This window comes from Nycticebus coucang, chromosome 21, assembly GCF_027406575.1.
Source record: "Nycticebus coucang isolate mNycCou1 chromosome 21, mNycCou1.pri, whole genome shotgun sequence".
Taxonomy (NCBI): Eukaryota; Metazoa; Chordata; class Mammalia; order Primates; family Lorisidae; genus Nycticebus; species Nycticebus coucang.
This window is the reverse complement of record NC_069800.1, coordinates 51,292,632-51,314,931: the sequence shown is the minus strand read 5'-3', so window position 1 is coordinate 51,314,931 and position 22,300 is coordinate 51,292,632. Positions and strand designations below refer to the sequence as shown.

The window sequence follows — 22,300 nt, the reverse complement described above, 5'->3', positions numbered from 1 at the left end:
TCCTGTGTCAGGGCTCTGCCTTTGCCCAAGTGGCACGTGTCCCTGGCAGGAGGCTGCTGCTGCAGTGTTTCCTCCGCTGTCTCCAGACGGCCTGGGCTTGGTCTCCCACATAGACCCTGCACTTTTTAACAGGTCTGGAATAGAAATGCTATGAAAATACCAAGAAGAGGAGAGGAAGCACTCCAAGGCTGGTGGTAGCACCAGCAGGTCCTGGTCTGTCATTCTTTTTTTTTTTTTTTGGCCGGGGCTGGGTTTGAACCCGCCACCTCTGGCATATGGGTCCGGCGCCTTACTCCTTGAGCCACAGGCACCGCCCCTGGTCTGTCATTCTTGATGCATTCAGCAGACACTCTGTACTAAGCACCTTGCCCACAGTATCGCGCTGACTCTCCACAGCAACTCAGCTAGGTGATGACTATTTATCCCCCATTTTATACCTAAGGAAACTGCAGCTCAGAGAGGTTAAAAAATTTGCCCCGAGTTGTACAGCATCGGAATCCAGTGTCCGTTAGGCCAAAGTCCATCCTTCACTGCCGTCCTCTATTTTCCCAGTTTGAGTCCATCAATAGGGGTTGGCAGTGGACATGGATTGAGTCCCTATTATTGCATGTAAGGACTGGTCTAAGTTATAGCATGTATGTGGCACTGAATTCATTAAGCTCTCATATACTCCTTTGCTAATGGGTCCTGTAGCAGAGATTTGGGAAACATGTAAAACTGATACAGCCAACTAAATGGCGTGCAATGTCATTTACAGATAAGAACATTGAAGTGTAGACAGAGACAACAGCACCTCGTCAGAGGTCACACAACAGGCAGTTGGCCAGCAGATTTGTAGTCTCTGCTTCCTTTCCTACTCCAAGGAAGATGCCAGGGTGGAGTAAGGTCTCCAGTGCAGTTGGACCTCTGGCCAGCAGGGACCGGCCACCACTTTATTCCTCCTTCCTCCAATCCCTGGGGGATGTGATAGCTCATTCAAGGTTTCTGGGGCATCAGCCTGGTGCTTGGCAGCCAGTGAGGCTCCCTGGGATGGGAAATCAGGCAGCCGCCCAGATATTATAAACAATTACTGCTAATTACCAGGCCTGCCAGTTCCCATTGTCTGCTCACAATCCTACCAGGAACTGAGGAGCAGACAATGATGATGTTGGAGGAAACTTTCAATTTCAGGCTGCGGAAGCCTTGCTCTGCCTTGGAGGTTGGGCTCCCTTGTGCCTTGGAACCCATAAGGCCCCACCATTTTTCAGGCTTTTGGAGCCCAGATCCTCCTTATAAGATGGAGCCTGGACCCCCCCGGATGACTAGGAAGGCAGGGTTGGAAAGAGACCCAGGGCCTGGGGGGAAAGCTAGGGCACTAGCTCTAGAGGATCTCGGGTTGAAGCCCCGGGGCTGTTCATTAAGGGTCTTTGGTTTTGCAAGAATAGTGGGTATACATTTCGGTCCCCACTTAGGTGATCTTATTTTTTCCATACTTCATTTAAAAGAAAAAACACTGTTGCATAATTGTTAAGAGAATAGACTCAGAAGCCTGCTGCCTAGGTTCAAGTTCTACTCAGCTTCTGTCTTGTGTTGGCATCTTCCTGAGTAGACTGACACAGAGATTCAAGTGGGAACTAGTTATTGGCCAGCTGGTCTCTAGGACCCCAGCGTGGAACTCATGAAGAATGAGGCAGAAAGGTAAAGGGTGGGCGATCAAGGCTTTAGTTATATAAGTCAATAACAACAATAAGAATAATTTTATTATTATTTTGCATAAGCCTGTTTCAGTAAGATTTCTTCCTCCCTTCGCCTCTGCAAATATTTCTTTCCCATCTCTGAAATGGGAATAATTATTCTTGTTGTTGTTTTTATTGACTTATATAACCAAAAGATGAAGTATCTTGCTTCAGGTAGAGCTTGATCCAGGAGATCACACAGTGCCATTGTTCTGATGGCTTCATTCTTGGGATCCAGGTGGTAGCAACATAGCTGTCAGAGTCTAGTCCTGCGTTTCAGTCTCGAGTCTAGTGGTAAAGGAGAGCTTCTTACTCCCCATGGTTCAAACAAAACTTCCAGGACAGATTCTTTTTTTTTTTTTTTTTTTTTTGAGACAGAGTCTTACTTTGTCACCCTTGGTAGAGGGCCATGACGTCACGGCTCATAGCAACCTCCAACTCCTGGGCTCAAGCGATTCTCCTGCCTCCGCCTCCCAAGCAGCTGGGACTACAGGTGCCCGCCACAACGCCCGGCTATTTTTTTTTTTTTGGTTGCAGCCGTCACTGTTGTTTGGCGGGCCTGGGCTGGATTTGAACCCACCGGCTCAGGTGTATGTGTCTGGCGCCTTAGCCATTTGAGCCACAGGCGCCGAGCCCAGGACAGATTCTTATTGCCATATGCATGCCTCAGAGCCAGTCACTAGCCAAGGGGAAGGAAAGCTCTGGTTGGCCAGGCTGAGCTGGATCTGTTCCACCCTACTGCAATCACATACCATGGGGCAGGAGCTCCCAGAGGAAATTCGAGGTCTGGTTACCAAAGAAGGGGAAGTGGATACTGGGCAGCCCAGCAGCAGTAACAAATGCCCACAGCCTCTGGTCCTTTCCATCTCAAACTTGCATGTGCAAATGGGTCATGTTAAAATTCAGACTTTGGCAGCTGGGGACAGAGTGGTTTCTGTGTAGCTCCCAGGGGATGCTGGTGCTGCTTGTCTCTGCACCACACTGAGTATCAGGGCCCTAAATCTCATGAACCAGGGAGTTGACAGTCTTCATTTCCCTGATTTTTGCAGTCACTGCAGGAGGTGAGTAGCCCCAGATCCATATCGTGGAGCTGGAGACTCAGGCTTAGTTAGCAAGGAGAGGTAGGGGGACAGGTGTGGACATAATGCCATGGACTAAGGAGTGTTCTGGGGCTGCTTTCCTGAGCCACTGGAGTTGTCATTCAGCTCCCAGAAACATTTGTCTCATCTTTTCTTGAAGCCTTAACTACGGAGGAGTTTGCCTGGCATCAGACGCACAATTCAGTGACTTCCTGGGCAGCATGGGGCCAGCACAGTTTGTGGGCCGCCAGACCTTGGCCACCACTCCCATGGGTGAGTGCCCCAAGGCCTGTTCCACAGTGACTGGGGTGGAGTGGGGGAGGGCCCTGTGTCTGTCTCTCTCTCCTGCCCCTCTGCCAACTGATACATCTTCTGAGTATCCAGCATGGAGTCCAGTACACACTGCTAAGCCCATAGCAGGCCCTTGGGGTGGGAGCTGGTTCTGGTCTTATTTGGGGCTGGGTATAAGGAAGGAGTTTTCATCCCCAAGTAGAAGGGAGGGGCTGAATCCTTGCTTGAGCTTCTGAACCATTTCCCAGTCTCATCTCTTGGGACCTCTTGTAGGGGACGTGGAAATTGGCTTGCAGGAACGGAACGGTCAGCTAGAAGTGGACATCATCCAGGCTCGGGGTCTGACGGCCAAGCCAGGCTCCAAGACACTGCCAGGTTTGGGACCCCCCGTCTGCAAGGCAGGGATGGAGGTTGGGGAGGATATCCTGAGGGGTGTTTAGGGTCTAGAAAAGAAAAAATTGTGCCTCAACCACCACCCACCCCCAGCCCTATCCCAATTCTAGTATCTTACATGGAACTGGTGGTTGCAATGGTCTGTTGACAGTGTTGGTATCCCCCACTAGACTGAGCAGGAAGGCAGGGCCATCTTTCCTGTTTAACGTTGTACCCCAGTGCTGAACAGGGTACTTGGCATGGGGTGGGCGCACAGCAAGAACCTGTGAAGTGATTGTATCATCAATTGAGTGTACAAGCCAAGCACAGGGTGGGCAAGCCATGGATTAAGAGAGGAAGCAGGCAAGCTCAGAGAGGGCAAAGGAAGGGGGAGGATGTTGGTCTGGACCAGCAGAGGAGGTGGAGTGGGCCCCACCTAACCCTAGCTGCACCTGCCTGCCCCCCATCACCCCCACTCCCACCTGCTCCTATTGTATCCTCCCTGGACCCCATGGAGCCACTTCTGTTCCCAGGCAGTAGCTAGCTAGCCTCAGTCTGTTGTGCCCATTGAGAAGCCATACTAGAACTCACCCCCACTGGCCTCTCTCCCCAGCGGCCTACATCAAGGCCTACCTGCTAGAGAATGGTGTCTGCATTGCCAAGAAGAAGACCAAAGTCGCTCGCAAGTCGCTGGACCCACTGTATAACCAGGTGCTGCTGTTTCCTGAGAGTCCCCAGGGCAAAGTCCTACAGGTGAGGGGCACTGGCGTGTGTGTGCAACATCAGAATAGGGGGGCATCCTTGGGAAGGGTCTCTGGAGGGCGTCACCTGGAGGAAATAGGCACTATGGTCGATCTGAGTTCCACAACTTACTGCACAACTTTGAACAAGTTCTCTTCTGAGCCTCAGTTTCTTTTCTTTTTTCTTTTTTTGTAACAGAGTCTAACTATGTTGCCCTTAGGAAAGTGCTATGGCATCACAGCTCACAGCAACCTCAAACTCTTGGGCTTAAGTAATTCTCTTGCCTCGGCTTCCCAAGTAGCTGGGACTACAGGCATCTGCCACAACACTCAGCTATTTTTTGTTGCAGCTGTCGTTGTTTAGCAGGCCCGGGCCGGCTTCGAACACGCCTGCCTTGGTGTATGTGGCTGGTGCCCTAACCACTCAGCTAGGGGTGCCAAGTCGAGCCTCAGTTTCTTTATCAGTAAAGTAGGGATATGATTAGCCCCTGCCTGATAACATCACCATGACAGTGGAATGTATGCTTCATGCAAGAAAAGTATTTGTGCAAGTTGGACGTGTTGTAAGAGCTCTGCCAGTGGCTATCATCATCATCATCATCTAAAGGTCAGAGCTTGGCCTAGAGTACAGTGATAGTAGCTTGGGGCCAATTGAGGACCCCACAGAGGTGTTTGGCTCCAACCATTTAGGGAGGATTCTAGTGGTTACCCAAGCCTGGGGCTAGAAGCAGCCGCCCACCCTGGGAGCAGGCAGGGCCAGGGTCAAATGCCCACAGAAGCCATGTGCCCACTCTCCCAGCTACCGCTTTGGTTCTTCTGGCTTGCACCTTAATTCTTGCATCCAATGTGGGCAGGCAAAGCAACGGAGGGCAGGCTGCAAGTATTAACAGGTTGCCAAGACAGTCAGGGACTTTGGGAAGCCCAGGTCCTGTCTAGAGCCGAGTTTTTCTTTTTTCTTTCCTTTTTTTTTTTAATTTCAGGTTAATGTGAGGGTATAAACAACCAGGTGAAAATATTTGAATTTGTCAGGTAAAGTCCCTCTTGTAGTTATGTCCCACACTCAAAAAGTATAGGGCAGAGTTTTTTAACCTGCGGGTTGAGACCACTAGTGAGTTGTGAAACCTCTTTAGTAGGTAGGTCTCAACAAGCTTTTTTATTTTTAATGGAATAGAAAAGAAAACATTTATCACTGTTAGCAAGGTGAATATTACTTGTTGGGGGACTTGCTTCCATTACACATTGCATGGGTTCTCTGTGCTGAACGTTTTCCTGTATATCCCTGTGAGAAATGTTGGGTAGAACGCTACTCCTTGAGAGTATTCAGACACCCATTTAACATAATCAGAAGACCACCTGGGGGCCACATCTGGCTGGTGCACTCTGGCCCCCACATCTTTAGGGAAACCTCAGTGCCTGTCTCCGCAAGGGGTGGGGAAACAGAAGGCAGAGATGGGGTCCCTGAAGCTAGGTGCTCTACCCAGAGCAGGACAGACCTATAAGTGACGTTCCTAGAGTCTCACTTTGTCTAAGTTTCCTCCTTTCCTAAGGACACCAGTCAAACTGGAGTAGGGCCCACCCAAACAGCTTCATTTTAACTTAATCACCTCTTTAAAGGCCTTATCTCCAAGTTCAGCCACATTCTGGGGTACTGGGGCTTAGGGCTTCAACATACAAATTTTGGAGGAAGACAGTTCAGCCCATAACACCAGTGAGCAGGAATCCATTCATGCACTAGAAGTGAGTTTCTGATTAGTACCTAAGGACCACGGAAGACTTACTAGTTGAGTGACCCTGGGTAAATGCTCTCAGCCTGGGTTTAAGCAGCTGTGAAATCAGATCATTTGGGGGAGGGTTGTTTGGAAGTTTTGCCACCGAGCAGTTCCTGATATACCAAATAATAATAATGTCAGCCCCTGTTTTAATGTTCCCTGTGTGCTTGAGGAGCAGCCGACAGCTTCCAGTGAGGTAAGCTGAACAGGGATCGCTGCGTTTACAAACAAGGACACTGAGGCTCAGTGAGGTTAAATGACTCTCCCAGAACCACACATCCCAGGAAGTGGCAGAGCTGAGATTTGAACCTACATATGTCTGACTCCAAAGGCTGGGCTTTAAGCCACCAGGCTCTCCTGAATGAGCCAGCTGCCTGCACAGAGCAGGTGAAGTTAGGAGCTGCTGAGATGCAGAATAGCAAAGGAGGGTCCCACAGCCACAGAGACTGTCCACTGGGCAGCTCCAAAGACCAGGAACTAGTTGATCAGGAACTGCGGAAGGCAGTGGGGAGGATGGAAGAATGTACACTGCACCAGCCACTTGGGAAACTTTCACATGGAGGATCTGGAATCAGGGGGCCTGTGGGAAAATGGTCAAGGAACTTACGGTGTAGGGTCAGTCTTCAAGGCCTGAGTTCGAAGATGGGGCATGTGGAGGATGGAGTGGAGAGGGCAAGATCGGAGGCTGGAAGCCAGTCACCTGGACAAGCAATCCCTGGCACTGAAGCCAGGAAAATACAGCAGGGCTTGAGCAATTTTATGGAAGTGGAATTCACAGGACTCAGATAAACAGGATACGGGGCAACCCCAGGCTCTAATTCTGGGCCTGTGAGTGTTATTGGCAGGATTTGAACCGCTGTGTCTGTTGCCCCACAGGTGATCGTGTGGGGGAACTACGGGCGGATGGAGCGGAAGCAGTTCATGGGTGTGGCACGCGTGCTGCTGGAGGAGCTGGACTTGACCACCCTGGCCGTGGGCTGGTACAAGCTCTTCCCCACTTCCTCCATGGTGGACCCAGCCACGGGCCCCCTGCTCCGGCAGGCATCTCAGTTGTCCCTGGAGAGCACCGTGGGGCCCTGTGGAGAGCGATCTTAGTGCTGAGGATGGAGAGGGTCTCCCCCAAAGGGCCTGGGGACCTCCCAGCCCTGATCTGGACCCCAGGCCCAGGGGCACACTGGACAGGAGGACGGGGTTCTCCCCCACAGCGGGGAAGCAGAATGGGGAGACCTGCCCCCCTTGGGCCCCTCCTCACCCCTTCTTTGCCTCCTACTCCCTGAGACCTTCCCTCTCCCAACGGGATTGTCTATACTTTTGACTGGGCCGGTTCTTGACCTGGTGGATATGGCTGCAATCTGGAGAAAGGAGAGACTGAGGTGGCAGAGCAAACCACTCTCCTGCCCCAAACACTGTTCACTTCTCCCCCTTTTTGCCTCCTCGGAAGCTCGCTGCCCGGAGCCAAGTCCAGAACCCGGCCGGCCATCTCCATGGTGCCAATTACCAGCAAGTGTCTTTCCTGCGGCACCGGGTTCAGGCAGCTACTCCTGCCCCAGAGCTGTCGGGGCAGCTTTGCAAGGATCCGGAGCCAGCTCCCACAGGCCCGGAGCCCCCTGCTGAAGAGGAGCTCGGGCTTCCTTCTGCCTGCCCATAGAAGGAGCTTTGCCGCAGCCTGTCCGAGTCCATCTGTCCATCCCCTCCTGCCTGCTCCTCTTCGGGTGGCTCTAGGATTTGGGGTCCAGAGGGATCAAAAGAAAGGAGGAGTACTCGGGGCCTGGCACAGACCCCAGGGTGCCTTGCTCCATGGGATTGCAACAGGCTAGTTTGAGAACTGTCGGTGGTCTGGAAAGGACATTGTCATCTGTGTTTTGGTGGAGAAGCTATATGACCCCAAGTTTCCAGAACTCCAAGCCTAGAGAGCTCACTGTCTGCATTTGCAGGATGCTGGGTTGGAGGGGGAGGCTGAGGAAAGCTGGTGGTGCCAGGGTAAGGGTTTCCCAAATAGGAGAATCCCTCCTTGTCGGATGAGGTCAAAGATTATCTTGTCTACCCCTCTGCCTCCAGGCTAGGGGCCTGGGGAGGCCATAGAGCGCCCCTATTTTAGTCTTTTTTAACTAACCATTCTGTACTAAGGGCAGAACCCACTGCCTTGGCCTCAATTACCTTGGCTCAAGGAAAGATGGTGGTAGGAGAGAAATAGGATAAAAAGGTTTGAGTGTAAAAATTGGGAGATTCCTTCCCAAGCAGGCCTGGGTTGCTGCCTTCCCAGCCTGGCCCTCCCTGGGGCCTGCGGGAGCCCTTTTGCATGCAAGGGAGGATATAAGCTGGCCTCTCTTTATAGAAGCACATTTCTGCCAGCCTCCCCTGGGAGGCACCCAGCAGCCTACCACTCCTCTGTACCTAGTCCCTGCTGTGTAGGGCGTAGTCCAGGTTAGCTGGGTAGAGTTAGTGTTCCAAACCTTGGGGCCTGTTCTTAGCTCATACATAGTCCTTGCAGAGCCCCAGGTCAGGTGGGGAGGAGACACAAGAACATTCCAGGAGACCACTGTCTCCTTGCTGGCCTGGGCCTGCGGCGGCCAGCCCCTCCTCCCCTTCCCCCTTCTTTCCCTATCCCCATAGGGTTGTAGCTGGAGCTGCCCATTAGAATCATGTTCTGATTTATTATCCTTGGTCCTGACTTTCTTTACAAGGCACTCTTTATGATTGTGGGGCCTTGGCAGAGGGGGCCTGGTCTTCACTAGAAGGTGTCATTTTCCACTGAGGACACCCAGGCTGTCTTTGGTCCCACCCTGTTCTTGGTCCTGCCGGGCGATTCCTTCCACCTAGAAACTTTTTCCTGTCCCCGGCTTGTTTCAGCCCAGGGTATCCTTTAAAGCCCTGGCAGAGAGTTACAGCGCCTCCTTACAGGAGCATCTTATGCTGCACTGGGAAGAGGAATTGCGGAGGCCCCTCCTATCCAGGATCCCAAGGCTGGGGGCAGGTGGGAGCAGGGCTCTGGGTGGAATCAACCCCCCCCCCATTTGTGTTTTTAACCAGTGTGATTTCTCTGCTGTTTGTTTATTACTCACCATTTAGAATATTTTGAGCCAGGAAAGCAACTTCTCTCTCCAGCCAGCACTGCTATGGTTGTTCAGGGGTAGCTTTTCAAAGATGGGGCAGAGGCTGGCTGTTCCAACCAGAGGGGGAGAGGGCTCGGCCCTGGCAGCCTGAGCCCACCCTCTGATGGCCACATAGCCTTTATAAAGAGAGAGAAAGCTCCGAAGCAATAACACCCTGGGGGTGGTCAGCAAGGGCCCCCTCAATGATTTTCTTGTTTGTTCTGTGAAATCTCTCACCTCCTGGAGGGGTGGGGTGGCTGGGGCTGGAGCCCTATTTCTTTGTGTCATCATTGTGACCACAAGCCCCCTTAAGACGGGGCTGTGACCATCAGATGTGGGAACCACCGTCTGTCCTCATCAAGGGATGGGGGTTTGGGGAGGGAAGTGACATTTTCATTAGCTTTGGGGAAACTTCAAGCCCAGCCCAGTCTGTCCCTGCTGTTGTCTGATTCTTTGCCAGCTCAAATTGCATCATTCAGGGAGCAGCAGAGAGGGTGGAATTTGGGGCCTGGGGTCTCTAGGGGATGATTTTATTTTCAATCTCTAGGCCAAGATCACACACAGAGGTACCATGAGAGGGAACCATTTCCGCTTTCCTTCTCCAGAATCCCCTTCATACTAAAGGGAAGGGGTCTTTGGGCTCATTAGTCCATCTTCATTTTACAAACAAGGAGGCAAGGCCACAGCACGGGGGAGGAGCCACCCCTGGGGTCACCTGTGCATTCAGTGGTACCCCCAGCTGGGTCTCCAGGCAGGCGGAGGTAGGGGCACCCCTACCCACACTTCCTCCTCCCTTCACTTAGGCACCTCCTAGTGGCCTGAGAACATGGGCAGGGCAAGTTGTAGTCCATCAGAAAGGTTAGGAAACTGGGGCCCAGAAATAGTAAGTGACTCAGTCAAGACCCCTCAGCAAGTGTGCAACAGAATGGACAGAAGTAGGACTCTGTGGCTTGTACTTCAGGTGACAGGAAGACATGTTACCTTCATGGGCAGTAACTTCTGGGCTTGGGTTTGGGAAAGGATTGCCAGGGAGACCAAGCTCTCCTGGGGGTCTTGCCCAGCTGACTGAGGATCTGTAGGATTTGATCCAGGCTTTGCTGTCTGGATGGAGAATCTTGCTGAGGGGCTGTAACCTCTCTGGGACCAACTGGAGGGAGAGTTAAGAAACACCTGCTCCTTCCTGTGGCTGAGAGCACCAAGGGGCAGCATGATGCTCCTCAGCTTGGGGACGTCCTCCCAAACCTTTGGGTGTAATGAGTCCTAGCCCTCCCCTAGTGCTTTTCGAACTTTTGTTTTCAGAGTGCTTTTACCTTGAGTGTGGTCTTTGGCCCTCACAAGAGGCCCTGGGTAGTAGCTGAGGGCCTTTGCTGTCAGCCCCATTTTAAAGAGGGGAGTTGAGAGCCTGGGTGGGGAGGTGCTTGCCTGAGGTCCCACTTAGACAAATCAGTGGCTGAGCCAGGCCTGGAACTCGGTTTCTCAGCAGTTCAGGGCTCTTCTGTACAGGGAGGTGAAGGGGATAGTTTACTGGGTGGTTGTGCATTCTGCAAGCTGGCTGACTATACCATTCTTTAAATCAGGAGCTCCTGGGTGCATTTCAGCATCAGAAACAGCAAGCACCAAGTCTCGTCCTCTTTGGAGGTACAGCTGTTGCATCAGGCAAGGTCACCTGCATTTATTTATTGAGTAGCAGCAGTGCCAGGACCAGGGGACTGAGCTTGTTCCTTGTAGTGATTCCAAGGCCCTCTGGGAGGACCTCACATCTATAGAGCAGCACTTCAGAGTGGACAGAAGGTGTCCACGAGCTCCCAACTCTCAACCCCCATGAGGTGGGCTGGTGGTACCCATTTTACTCAGAGCTTTTGTGAGGACAAAGTGGAGACTTGAACCCAGGGCTATGGGCATTGCCTCTGGAGCCAGTTCCCTCTATGGCTGCCTCCTGAGGGGCTGGTGGGAAGGCAGGGGCCTGGGTCCTCAGGCTGGAGGCCTCTCTCCATCCACCCACTTTTCCCCTCATTCCCTCTCGGGGAGCAGGAGCTGCCCAGGCCTTTGGGGAGGGAGGTTTTCCAGGGCTCCTGGGTTGCAGCGGGTCACATTGCATTGTGTTCATGACCATGTAGCTCATGTTGAAAATTAAAAGTTTTTGGCTTTTCTAACCTGACTTGCTCTTGCTTTGCATTGAAACGGTTCTAGCTGGGAAGCTAAGGGAAGTTGGTGCTTTAAGGGTCTGAGTGTGACAGGATTCTAGGGCACCACTCCATGGGCTTTGTTAATGCCCCATGTGGTGCAGGGGCTTGTTCAAGAAAGCCCTGCCAGAGATGCAGAAGAGGGGCAGAGATTCCGAGTGAGCCCACTTTACAGATGTGGAAACTGAGCCTGGGGAGGGGATGCAATCCCCCAAGGTCACACTGCTGGTGATTGAGAACTTATATCACAGCATTTGGCTGTGTCCAAGTCCATGTGAGCCAGTTCCACACCACACACTAGGCACAGAGGACAAGAGATGGCTTAAACAGTGCACAGGCTGGCCAACTCGTCCACACAGGGCCATGGCAGGGCTTGCAGTGTATCTGGCCTCGCCCATTCCAGTGAGGATTCCAGGGTTGAGAGTTGTGCATTTCTCCTACAACACGGAAAACAGCCTCTTGGTACAGAAAAGTTGCTCTGAAGGGCCAGCTGGTGACGTGGACCTGCACAGAGCCTCTCCTGGGTGTTGATGTGGCCACTCCTTCCTACACACTAGACTACAAGAGATTTTCTTCTGCAGGGTGGCTGTAGAGTCTGGCTTGTGCTTATGATGCGACTTCAATATATTTTTGGAGAGGAGGGAGGGGACTGGCCACAGAAGGTGATGAGAAGCTGCTTGTGGTGGAAGACAGCATTGAGGCTCCTCACCCTCCCTTCCCAAGCCCCGGGGAGGGTGCACAGGGAGATGAAGCCAGTCCTTGGCATTCCAGGTCCAACTCCGGCCCAGGGCTGTCAGATGGACCTCCGCCGGGCTCGGGGCGGGTCTGTCTCGCCGCCCCTGCGCCCGGCCTCAGGGCTCGAGGGGGGCGAGAAGCCCAGATTGTCGCGGGCGCACGCCTCCAGCTGATGCACACGGTGGGAGACCAAGGCGGAGCCCCTGGGGTGTGGCGGGCTGCGGGGCCGTGCGAGGCCGCTGCTCCCAGGCGCCCCCAGGCGGCGCAAGCTGGCGCGGCCGGCAGCGCGCTGGGGCGGGTCGGCGCTGGCTGCGAGGAAGCGCAGTACCACCAGGTTGAGGAAGGCGCCTATAACCGTGAGTCCCAAGAGGATGTAGAGAAAGCTGAAGGCCACGTACGGCGGCTTCCTCTGCAGCGCCTCGTCACTCTGCAGCGCCACAAAGTCACCGAAGCCGATGGTGGTGAGGGTGATGAAGCAGTAATAGTAGGCGTGGAAGAAGGTCCAGCCCTCGAAGTGCGCGAAAGCGGCGGCCCCGAGTGCCAGGGTGGCGACGCACGCCAGCAGCCCGGCCACCACCATGTTCTGGGTGGACACGCGCGGGCGCCGCAGGCCCAGGCAGCGCTTGGCCGCCAGCAGGAGGCGCCACACCAGCACGTTCAGCCGCTCGCCCAGGCTCTGGAAGGTGACCAGCGTCAGGGGGATGCCCAGCAGCGCATAGAACATGCAGAAGACCTTGCCCGAGTCGGTGCCCGGCGCGGCGTGGCCGTACCCTGTGCGGGGAGAGCGGAGGGGACCGCTAGTGAGTGTCCAGCTGCATCCCACAACATCCTCACCGGCAGCCTGCTTGCCAGGTGCCCCGCCCCATCCTCAGCGCCCGGCAGAGCGTCTTCAAATACTATTTCTATCTGGGTCATTCCTCGGCTTTAAAACCCCGTGTGGCTACTCATAATCGGCCCCAAGCTGAAAACTAGCAAAATCTCCCTCACCTACGTTTACATCTAAACAATGGAACCCTTTTCAGGAACAGAAAGGATGAACTACTCTTAATTTACAGCAACGAAGGGCAGATCTCAAATGCATTATGCGGAGTGGAAGCTCAAAGGGCCACCTGCTGCAGGGTTCCTGGGATGACATTCGGAAAACCGCAAAACTATGGGGACAGAGAACAAATCTATGGTTGCCAGTCTTTGCGGTTGGGGAAGAGGTTATCTCCCTGTCAGTTGCATGACAGAATTTTGGGGGATGATGGAAATGTCTTGGTCATGGCTGCAGTTACGCAACAGGTATTCATTTATCAGAATTCACAGAGGTGTATACTGAAAAAGTGGTGAATTTTGCTATATGTAAATTATGCCTTAAAAAAAAAAAAAACGAAACCTTTCATGCTTTCCCAGTGTCCACAGGAAAGTCCCAGTTCTCACATGGTGTCCATCCTCCATCCTGAAAATCTCCCACCTCTCCAGTTTCATCCCCTTCTCCTTACATCCCACATTCCAGCAACACCCCTGGCTGTTTCCCCAACATGCACGTCCCACCTCCACATGCCTTAAGTTTTTTTTCCTCCCCTGGATTGTCCTGTTCTCCCCTCCGCTGCCCCAGTCTCAGCCTCCCCTTCCACCATTCAGCCAGTTCTTGCCAAACACCTCTTGGTTCTGGCTGAGTTTGGTGTGGTGATTCTTTACTGGGTCCCCTCACTGTAGGGGATCTAAACATGATGGCTTCCTCGAGTCCTGAAATGGTGCTATTACTGGGGAGTCAGTGGACATGTGCCTTTTCCTGGGGAGAAGAGCAATAGCTTCCATGGTGTTCTCCAAGGGGCCCATACCCCAGGAAAAGTCAGGTAGATCTTCCCCAACAGAATATACCTCCTCTAGCCCATTGGCCCCATCTATCAAAAAATTAAAATATATAAACCCTTTGATCTGTGAAATTCCACAGTTAAGAAGTTAGCACTAGGCTCAGTGCCTGTAGCTCAAGTGGCTAAGGTACCAGCCACATACACCAGAGCTAGCGGGTTCGAATCCAGCCTGGGCTTGACAAACAACAATGACAACTACAACCAGAAAATAGCCAGGCATTGTGGTGGGCACCTGTAGTCCCAGCTATTTGGGAGGCCAAGGCAAGAGAATCGCTTAAGCCCAGGAGCTGGAGGTTGCTGTGAGCTGTGATGCCACAGCACTCTACTCAGGGCAACAGCTTGAGGTTCTGTCTCAAAAAAAAAAAGTTAGCTCCAATAGACACACACATGTGCAAAATGTCTGTGCACATGGGTCATCAATGTAGCACATTTGGTCATAGCAAATGTTAGCAACAACCCCAGTGTCAATCAACCTGGTTAAATAGATAATTGTGCATCCAAATGATGGAATACTACACAGCAGCAGTTCTCAACTGGGAGTGGTTTTGTCCTGGAGGGAACATTTGGCAATATCTGGAGACACTGTGTTTGTCACAAAAGAGGGTGCAGAGGCCAGGCATAGTACTAAACATCTTTCAACACACAGGACTGCCCCCCATAGCCCATAATGTCAGGAGTTCCGAGGATGAGAAACTTTGCTAAACAGCCATGAAAAGGAGGATGCAGCTTTTTAGGAACCAATAGGAAAACATCACCAAAATATATTAAGTGAAAAAAAGCAAGAGGCAAAACAGTGTGTGTAATATAATGTCTATATAACATGCGTTTATATATATATATAGAGAGAGAAAAAATATATCTGGAAGGTTGAGAAACTGGCAAGTGTTTTTGATCCAGGGAAAGGAATTTATGAGCTGAGAGACAGGATGGGAGAATTCCTTTGCATCCCAAACCCTTTTGTACCCCGTGAAGTGTGTGCTAAATGCACACAGTTTTAAATTGCATGCGAACTTTATGGCCATCCTGTATAACATTCATATCAGCCCAATAGATATATCAGGGTTGCCAAAAATGTATATGCATTATAAGAGATGTTACCTATGTATTAGACATTGTATTACTTACATACTCTGAGCTCTTCTTGTAATTGCAGGAGTCAAACGTGACTGTATTTATCTTTTGTTATTGGTATATAATACTACAATTTTAGTAGTTTTTTCCTTTCTTAATATGTTGTATACATTTTTTGGCACCCTCTGTATTTAAAGACCTATGGCTCCATGTCCACATTTTGATTGCATGCTCCCTATTATTTAGCAGGGCAGAGTGGGGGTGGATCTGCCTATCAGAAGACTGTGAGCTCTTTAAGGGCAGGGACCATGGTGGTCACTTCTCTATGGCCCCAATCACAGAGCCTGACACAGACTACAGGCTCTGTGACAGTTTCCTGAATCAAACCAAACTGAAAGGGTACCAGTAAAAGACAGACAGGGGCCTCTTTAAGAAGAAAAAAACAGGAAGTGCTGTTTCTAGCTGTTTAGGGCTGATAGGTTTTAGCAGAGAGTGAAATGAACAAGCATGGTAGGTACGCTGCATAGATTATCTTTTTTTTTGAGACAAAGTCTCACTTTGTTGCCCTCGGTAGAGTGCGTAGAGTGCCGTGGCATCATAGCTCACAGCCACCTCTAGCTCTTGGGCTTGGGTGATTCTCTTGCCTCAGCCTCCAAAGTAGCTGGGACTACAGGCGCCCGCCAGAACGTCAGGCTATTTTTTGTTGCAGTTTGGCCGGGCCGGGTTCAAACCCGCCACCCTCAGTATATGGGGCTGGCGCCCTACCCAGTGAGCCACAGGTGCCGCCCTACATAGATGATCTTATTTAACTCTCTCACTGACTATATGAGATATTATCCCCCATCTTACAAATGAGGAAACTAAGTTCAGAGGGAGGAAGCTGTGCAAAGGTCACAGGGCCTGAGCTATTACCCATTATCCTCATTGCTTCTTAGCGCCACACTTCCAGCCAACCACAACGCAGACTCCCAGGTCCTGGCCATGGGCTCTCCGAAAGACTGGCTTAAACAGGCTCGGTACTAGTAGCACAGTGGTTACAGTGCCAGCCACATGCACCGAGGTTGGAAGGTTCGAACCTGCCCTGGCCAGCTAAAACAACGACAGCTGCAACCACAAAATAGCCAGGTGTTGTGGCAGGCACCTGTAGTCCCAGCTACTTGGGAGGCTGAGGCAAGAGAATCACTTGAGCCCAAGAGTTGGAGGTTGCTGTGAACGATGACACTATAGCACTCTATCAAGGGCGACAGAAACTCTGTCTCAAAAAAAAAAATAAAAGACTGACTTAAACAGACGAACTGTAAAGCAGGTAGTGGCGCCCCCAAGTGGCCATAAAAGCCAAAACTCTTGTTTTATTCAAGTCTTTACTCCATCCAGGCTCCAAAATGCTTGTCAGAGGGGAAGGGAGAGGAGGAGGCCAAACCCATCTGGGAGGCCTCAAAAGAATGGGGAAGGGCAGATGGAGGAGGTGGGTGGAGTCCCATATCAGGGTATAGTGACAGGGAGGGTCTCAGGTTAAGCCAAGCTATGGAAACAGGGGTGTCCACATAGACAGGAAAGGACAAAAGGGCTGAACGAGGCTTAGGGCCACAGTTGACAAATAATGAATTATTATTACTAATTAATTTGCCTATTCAGCTTCAGGCACTGGGCCAACCATTTTTCATGCTTGACCTCATTTAAACCTGGCAACCACCCAATGAGGTAGGAACAATTGCATTTTGCCTTTGAGGAAACCAGGGCTCAGACAGGCACAATCAACTGCTGGAGAAGGCATACGGCAATAGAGATGAAAAAAGAACTGCGGTCTAGGGAATTGCAGAACTTGTGCTTTTAACTCCACCGCAAATCCCACAGCTCACATTCAGTAGCAAAGGTGTTATGGAGAAACTTTCTCCAAGGTGCGAGCTTCCAGGCTGGTCCCAGGCCCTGGGATTGCCTGGACATCCATAGCGAGAGCCTGGGGAATGTGGCTTGGCACCAAGAGCCCTGCAGAACCTGTTTCTCTCCTTTCCTGTGCCCCAGGTTCGGCAGGTACCAGCCAGACAGTAGTCATGGCAACAGCTGGTGGTCCAGATGCTGCGGAGGAACTTCCCTGGATCCCTGAGGATGAGGTCCAAAGCTATGGTAATCAGTCATTCCTTTAACAAATATTTATTGAGCATATTACACGCTAGGCACTGGCCATTCAGCAATGACTAAAACAGACCAGGACCTCATTCTCTTGACATAACAAAAATAATCACCATTATAATATAAAAACCAATCTTTTCTTGTACTGCTCTCCATGTGTCAGGCCCCATGCTAAAAGTTTCTGCATATAATATCTACTTCATAACAATTTTCATACCACTGTCCTGAGATAAAACCTATTAGCACTCTTATTTTACAGAGAAAACTGTGGCTCAGAGAGGTTAAGCAACTTGTCTAAGGTCACACAGCTAACTAGGGGCAAGTAGCCAAGGAGATGACTCCAGCCACTTGATCTTCCAGCCCCACTTCATCTGTCGCCCAGCCCCTGGGACATTCTCTGTGTACTCCCGGCTCAGCCTTTTGGCAAACTCAACTTACTGACTCCTTCCGGCCCCATTCTGCAGAGGCAGCAAGAGAGGCTTGGGGAGCCGAAACGACTGTTCAAAGTCACTCAGCTGGGCAGGGGAGAGATGGGACTGCAACCCAGAGGCGCCCGGGCGGTCAGGGACGGAGCGAGCGCAGAGGGGAGGCGCCGGGGCGGCTCACCGATGGTGGTGATGACGGTGATGGCGAAGTAGAAGGAGCCGGCGAACTTCCACTGGCGGCCGGCGCGGTGCGGCTCGGCCTGCCGCGCCAGGCGCTCCAGCTCGCGGTAATCCTCGGCCGAGAAGCCGTACTTCCTCCGGAACTCGCCGCGCTTCTGGGCCAGCAGCCGCTGGTGGCCTCTCTCCGCCTCGGACTCGAGCGCGTCGAAGACGGCGGCGCCCACCAGCAGGTAGGACAGGATGCAGAGGATGAGCGCGGCCGTGCGCGCGCTCTGCTTCCTCATCGTGGCGCCCGGGACCCGCCAGGCTCCGAGCCGCGACCCACGCGCCCCGAGGCCGGCTCCGTGCGCCCCGACGGCGGTGCGCGCGGTCCGCCCGGCCCGCTCCACGCCGCAGCCAGGAGAGGGGCGCGGCGGCTGCGGGCACACAGGGGCGGGGCTCGGCGCGGGAACAGCGCAGGTGTGCGGGGCCGGCCGGGACCGCCTGCCACACCTCCGCCGTCTGCTATGGTTGATTCTCCCGCGTGCCGAGACTAAAGTGTCTGCAGACAGTGATATCTGGAGCAAAGTTCCGAAGCCTAAGTCCACAGAATTCCTGTCTCTGCCACTAAGTCGTGCTGTGCCTTAGCCAAGTCCGTCCGTCCTTCCTCCTTCTCCCTTCCTTCATTCAGTCACCTGACAAATATTTACCACACTCCCACTGGTGCAAATAAGATTCCTGGTGAAAATACAGCTGCTATCCTAGCAAGCAGGGTTGGCTACCACGCAAGGCAATTTAAGACAGAATGGCAAAGAAGAAAAGGGGTAGTTTATTGGGAGGGATGGGCACCGCCAGCTAAGGTGGTCTAGGAAGTCACCCAGGTGTGGGAGGAGCAGGGAGAGAATTGAGGCAGCAAGGGCAAGTTTCTGCTTAAAAGCAGAGCCCAGCTTGGCTTGGCAGCCAAGAACACCAAGGCAGCAGGTGTGGCTGGAGCCAAGGGAATTGTGATGCCCCTGGCAGGGAGCAGAGGGAAGATAGGGTCTTACAGGTTCTCATATAGGTTTATTGAAATGTGGGCAAAAGTGGCACATGCCACTTCCAGACCTGGCCCCTGAACCCTGGCCCCACTTGCAGAGCTCCATCACTCTGCTAACCTGCAGACTGAATGCAGAGACACGAAGTCTTTAGAAGAAGGTGGGTGCCTGGGCACAAGTCTGACACATCATGTGGCCACCTACCCCCAAAAGCCACCCATTTTGAACTTGTGTTCTGTTGAGTGAGGCCCCTAAGGTGTGGGGGTCAATCTGTCACCACAGCTGGTGTTACCCTTAGACATGGAGCAACTGGGCTTGCTGATGGGTTGGATGTGGCAGGTGAAGTAGAGGACTGAGGATGGGCTCTGGGTCTTTGAGCATCTGGGTATTTGGGGAACCTTCCATTGATTCCAGTCCCTGAGGAGTCCACTACTGGCCCCCAGGACCAAGGGGTTACCCTTTTCAGAGTCCTAGGTGGGCCTGCCTGGAGACTCTGGGAAGAGTGCTAGGTGGCCTCACCATCTCTGGGGTCCAGAGCACCCAGCCTTGCTGGGTCTCTGCTACAGCCATAGCATTGCTCACCAACCCCTGTAACTGCTCCCACTTCTGTCCCCACAACCACCCTTAACCTTCAGCTCCTTGCATAAACTCCTGCTTTGCTTGGAACAATCCTCTCCCATTCTGCTCAACAGGCAACATTTACTGCAAGCCTACCAGGAGCCAGGCACCGGGTTGAAGTGCTTTACATGTATCAATGCATCACATCTATATGCCATAGATACAGCTGGCTGAAGCCTGTTCATTCTTTAGCTTTCTGTTTCCTTGGACACCTCCTCTCCTGAATTCTGCCCAGGTGGCCTCCTTTGTGCTCCTGGAGGCCTCTGGGCTCCTGCCATCTTGCATCCCTCTTGCAATGTAATTCACATATTCCATATCAGTGACCCTGCCTGAAGGCAAGATCCAATCTCCATCACCTTGTGTCCCCAGCACCCAGTCCTGGCACAGAGCACATGCTCAATGATGAGGACAAAAGAGCAGCAGCAGCATGAAGAGTTTAAGAGCATGGACATTGCCCCCAACTGCCTGGGTTCATATTTCACTTCTGTTGCTTGTGTGAATTTGGGCTGTCTCAGTTCTCCATTAGTAAAAAGGGGTAAAAAATTCCTAGCTTTTAAGGATCTATGGGACGCAGAAGATGTCATGCTCCAAATGATGCCCACAGCCTCTGCAAACTTTGACTGCGTTCGATTACATGAAAAGGGGAGCAAGGTTGCTAATCATCTGACCTCCAGAAAGATTCTCTTGGACTATCCAGGTGGACACAGGGTGATCACCAGGACCCTTATAATTGAAAGAGGGAGGTGAGAGAAAGAGATGGCAGCCTGAGAAGGGCTCAGCCTGGTGTTGCTGGTGTTGAAGGTGCAGGAAGGGGCCAGAAGACAAGGAAATTGGGCACTCTCTAGAATCTGGAAAAGGCAAAGAAACTCTAGGGATTCCTCCCTAGAGCCTCCAGAAGAAATGCAATGCTACCGACACGTTCGTTGTAGGCCTGTGTAGAGCTCTAGCCTATAGATCTGGAAGACGGTAAGTTTGTGTTGGGAATAATTCATTACAGCGGCAACAGGGGATTCATACAGTGGTGTTGAGCATTAAGTGAGCCCATAGATGTGAAGCTGGAGAGCAGCACTTGGCCTTGAGGGTTTGCCCAGAAGTGTCAGCCACTATCATAGGTATCACAAGTGAACGGGGATGTCCAGGCCTGTAAGGACCTCGGACCCTGCACCTGCCCTGATTCGGTTACCAGTCAGAATTAGAGCCCAGTGCCTGTTAGACCCCTCTGTCCCCAAAGAAGCAGGATGGAGCTCAGTGGCCCAGAAACAGGGTACTAGAGGCGAGGGTGCTGGCGCTGCAGTTCCAGCCTTATTTTTAGCAATGGCATCAGCAAGTTTGATATTCTAACTTCTGCTCAGACTTCAGAGGACAGAAACCTGGACTAAAGTCTCAGAGTGGGGGTGGGTGGGGCACCAAGAAGGTCCTGAGAAGAGCTGTGGAGACAGTGGGGTTGGGAGTGTGACCTGTTCTTAGGGGAAGGGCAGGGCTCTCTCACAAGAAAGTTAATGAGGGTCTGGACACGTCACAGCTGGAAGCAACAAGACCTAGGTTCACATCCCAGTTCCTCCACTTGCTAGCTGGGTGTCTGTGGACAGAACACGTCTACTCTCTGTGCCTCAGTATTCCCATCTGAGAAATGGGGGTGATGATAATGTTCACCTCATAGAAACAATGAGGATATAAAAGCTATTTTGTGCCACCATCCTGGCACCCTTTACCTACGAGCTATTTTTCCTTCCTTTTCACAACTGCCTGCAGATGTCAAGACTTCTTTTCTCAAAAGCAGGGGTAAAGCGAAAGCCTCTGTGCTGGGCATATTCACAGATATCACTCCTGGGGCTCTCACCTTACAGCTCGGGAGACAGAGGCACAGAGAAGATGCCTGACTTGCTGAGTCCTCCCAGCCAGGTGGTGGCCTGGCTGGGATTTTCTTCAGGGTCTTCTGGCTCCCAAGTCATGATCCTTGTTAGGCAAGATGTTGCTGGCTTCATGGCCCCCTTTCCTCATCTCTGAGATGGGGCTAAGGATCCTCGGCCCAGAGGTGTTTTGTCGACTGTGCCCACTGGGGGTGGGTGTTGTTAGGACCATGGGGGGGCTGTCTGGCCCTGCCAGGCAGGTGACTCTACCCTGTGTGTAGCATTTTTGGTTCAGTAGCTCTATTTTAAGCCAGAGGAGGTTAAAGTTTGTGTATGTGTGTTTCTCAGCTTGGAAAACTGTCAGCAAGCAGTCACCAAAAACAGCAACACCCCAAGGCACCCCCTCAGGTCACCCTCCCTCCCTCTGTCATCTCCCCTCCTTCCTCCTTTGGAGACCTGAGGGGACCTGGTGATTTTCCTCTGTCCCATCATACAAGAGTTTCACCCTTGACCCGTCAACGAGTCCTTTGGTTTCCTTCTTCCAGAGCTCCAATGTTGTCAGCTTTTAGGACTACAAAAAAGTGCCCAGCAGGGCACTCTTCAAAGCATTTCATGTTACTTATCAATATAGAATCTTCTGAAAGCTTTGTGATCCATGCCGGCCTTGTCATTCCAATGTCAGGGAGAAGAAACTGGGGCTCAAAATGGGAGAGAGAGAGAGGTCTCTCACCTTAGGCCAGTGCTTGAGAAAGAACATGGGTTTTGGAGTTAGCCAGACTTTGCTTCCATCTTGCTTAAGTGACTTCACCTCTCTGAGCCTCAGTTTCCTCATCTGTTACCTGGGGGTAGGAATATCTTTCTCACAGTATTCCTGTGAGGATTCATTGTATGTGTGAGAAGTGCTCAGGGTACAGCAGTGCCCAGCAAACGTCAGCACCTTCTTCAACCAGTTAATTTCCTCTCTCCCCTTTTCAACGCTGCCTATTTCCCTAGCCTACTGGCATTTTAAGGGATTGATTTTTATGGTTAGAATATAGTTCAGTAATTTTCCAGAAGGCCAGATGGGCCAGTTGTTTTCTCAGAGAAGATCTCTCTCTCTCTCTCTTTCTCTCTCTCCCTTTTCCCCTCTGCCCTGTCTCCTAAAACAATGGAGTGTATTTTAACCTCAGGTGACAGTA

At 52.0% G+C, this 22,300-nt stretch overlaps 2 protein-coding genes across 2 annotated transcripts in view; one reads left to right on the top strand and one right to left on the bottom strand.

The window, feature by feature from the left end:
• The window catches only part of RIMS4 (regulating synaptic membrane exocytosis 4), a 53,124-nt gene extending 41,908 nt beyond the window's left edge, over positions 1-11,216 (top strand). Inside the window, exons 3-6 of the mRNA XM_053574318.1 lie at positions 2,955-3,067; positions 3,359-3,460; positions 4,071-4,210; positions 6,843-11,216. Coding sequence (XP_053430293.1) covers positions 2,955-3,067; positions 3,359-3,460; positions 4,071-4,210; positions 6,843-7,061 — 574 coding nt within the window. The 3' untranslated portion in view covers positions 7,062-11,216. The remainder of the gene's footprint in view (positions 1-2,954; positions 3,068-3,358; positions 3,461-4,070; positions 4,211-6,842) is intronic.
• A 139-nt stretch (positions 11,217-11,355) lies between these two features.
• KCNK15 (potassium two pore domain channel subfamily K member 15) lies at positions 11,356-18,138 on the bottom strand. Its single transcript, XM_053574317.1, has 2 exons — positions 17,643-18,138; positions 11,356-12,747 (listed from the first exon to the last, which is right to left on the bottom strand). The coding sequence occupies exons 1-2, from the start codon at positions 17,923-17,925 to the stop codon at positions 12,035-12,037; spliced, it is 996 nt and encodes a 331-aa protein (XP_053430292.1). The 5' UTR covers positions 17,926-18,138; the 3' UTR covers positions 11,356-12,034.
• Between the last annotated feature and the right edge of the window lie 4,162 nt (positions 18,139-22,300).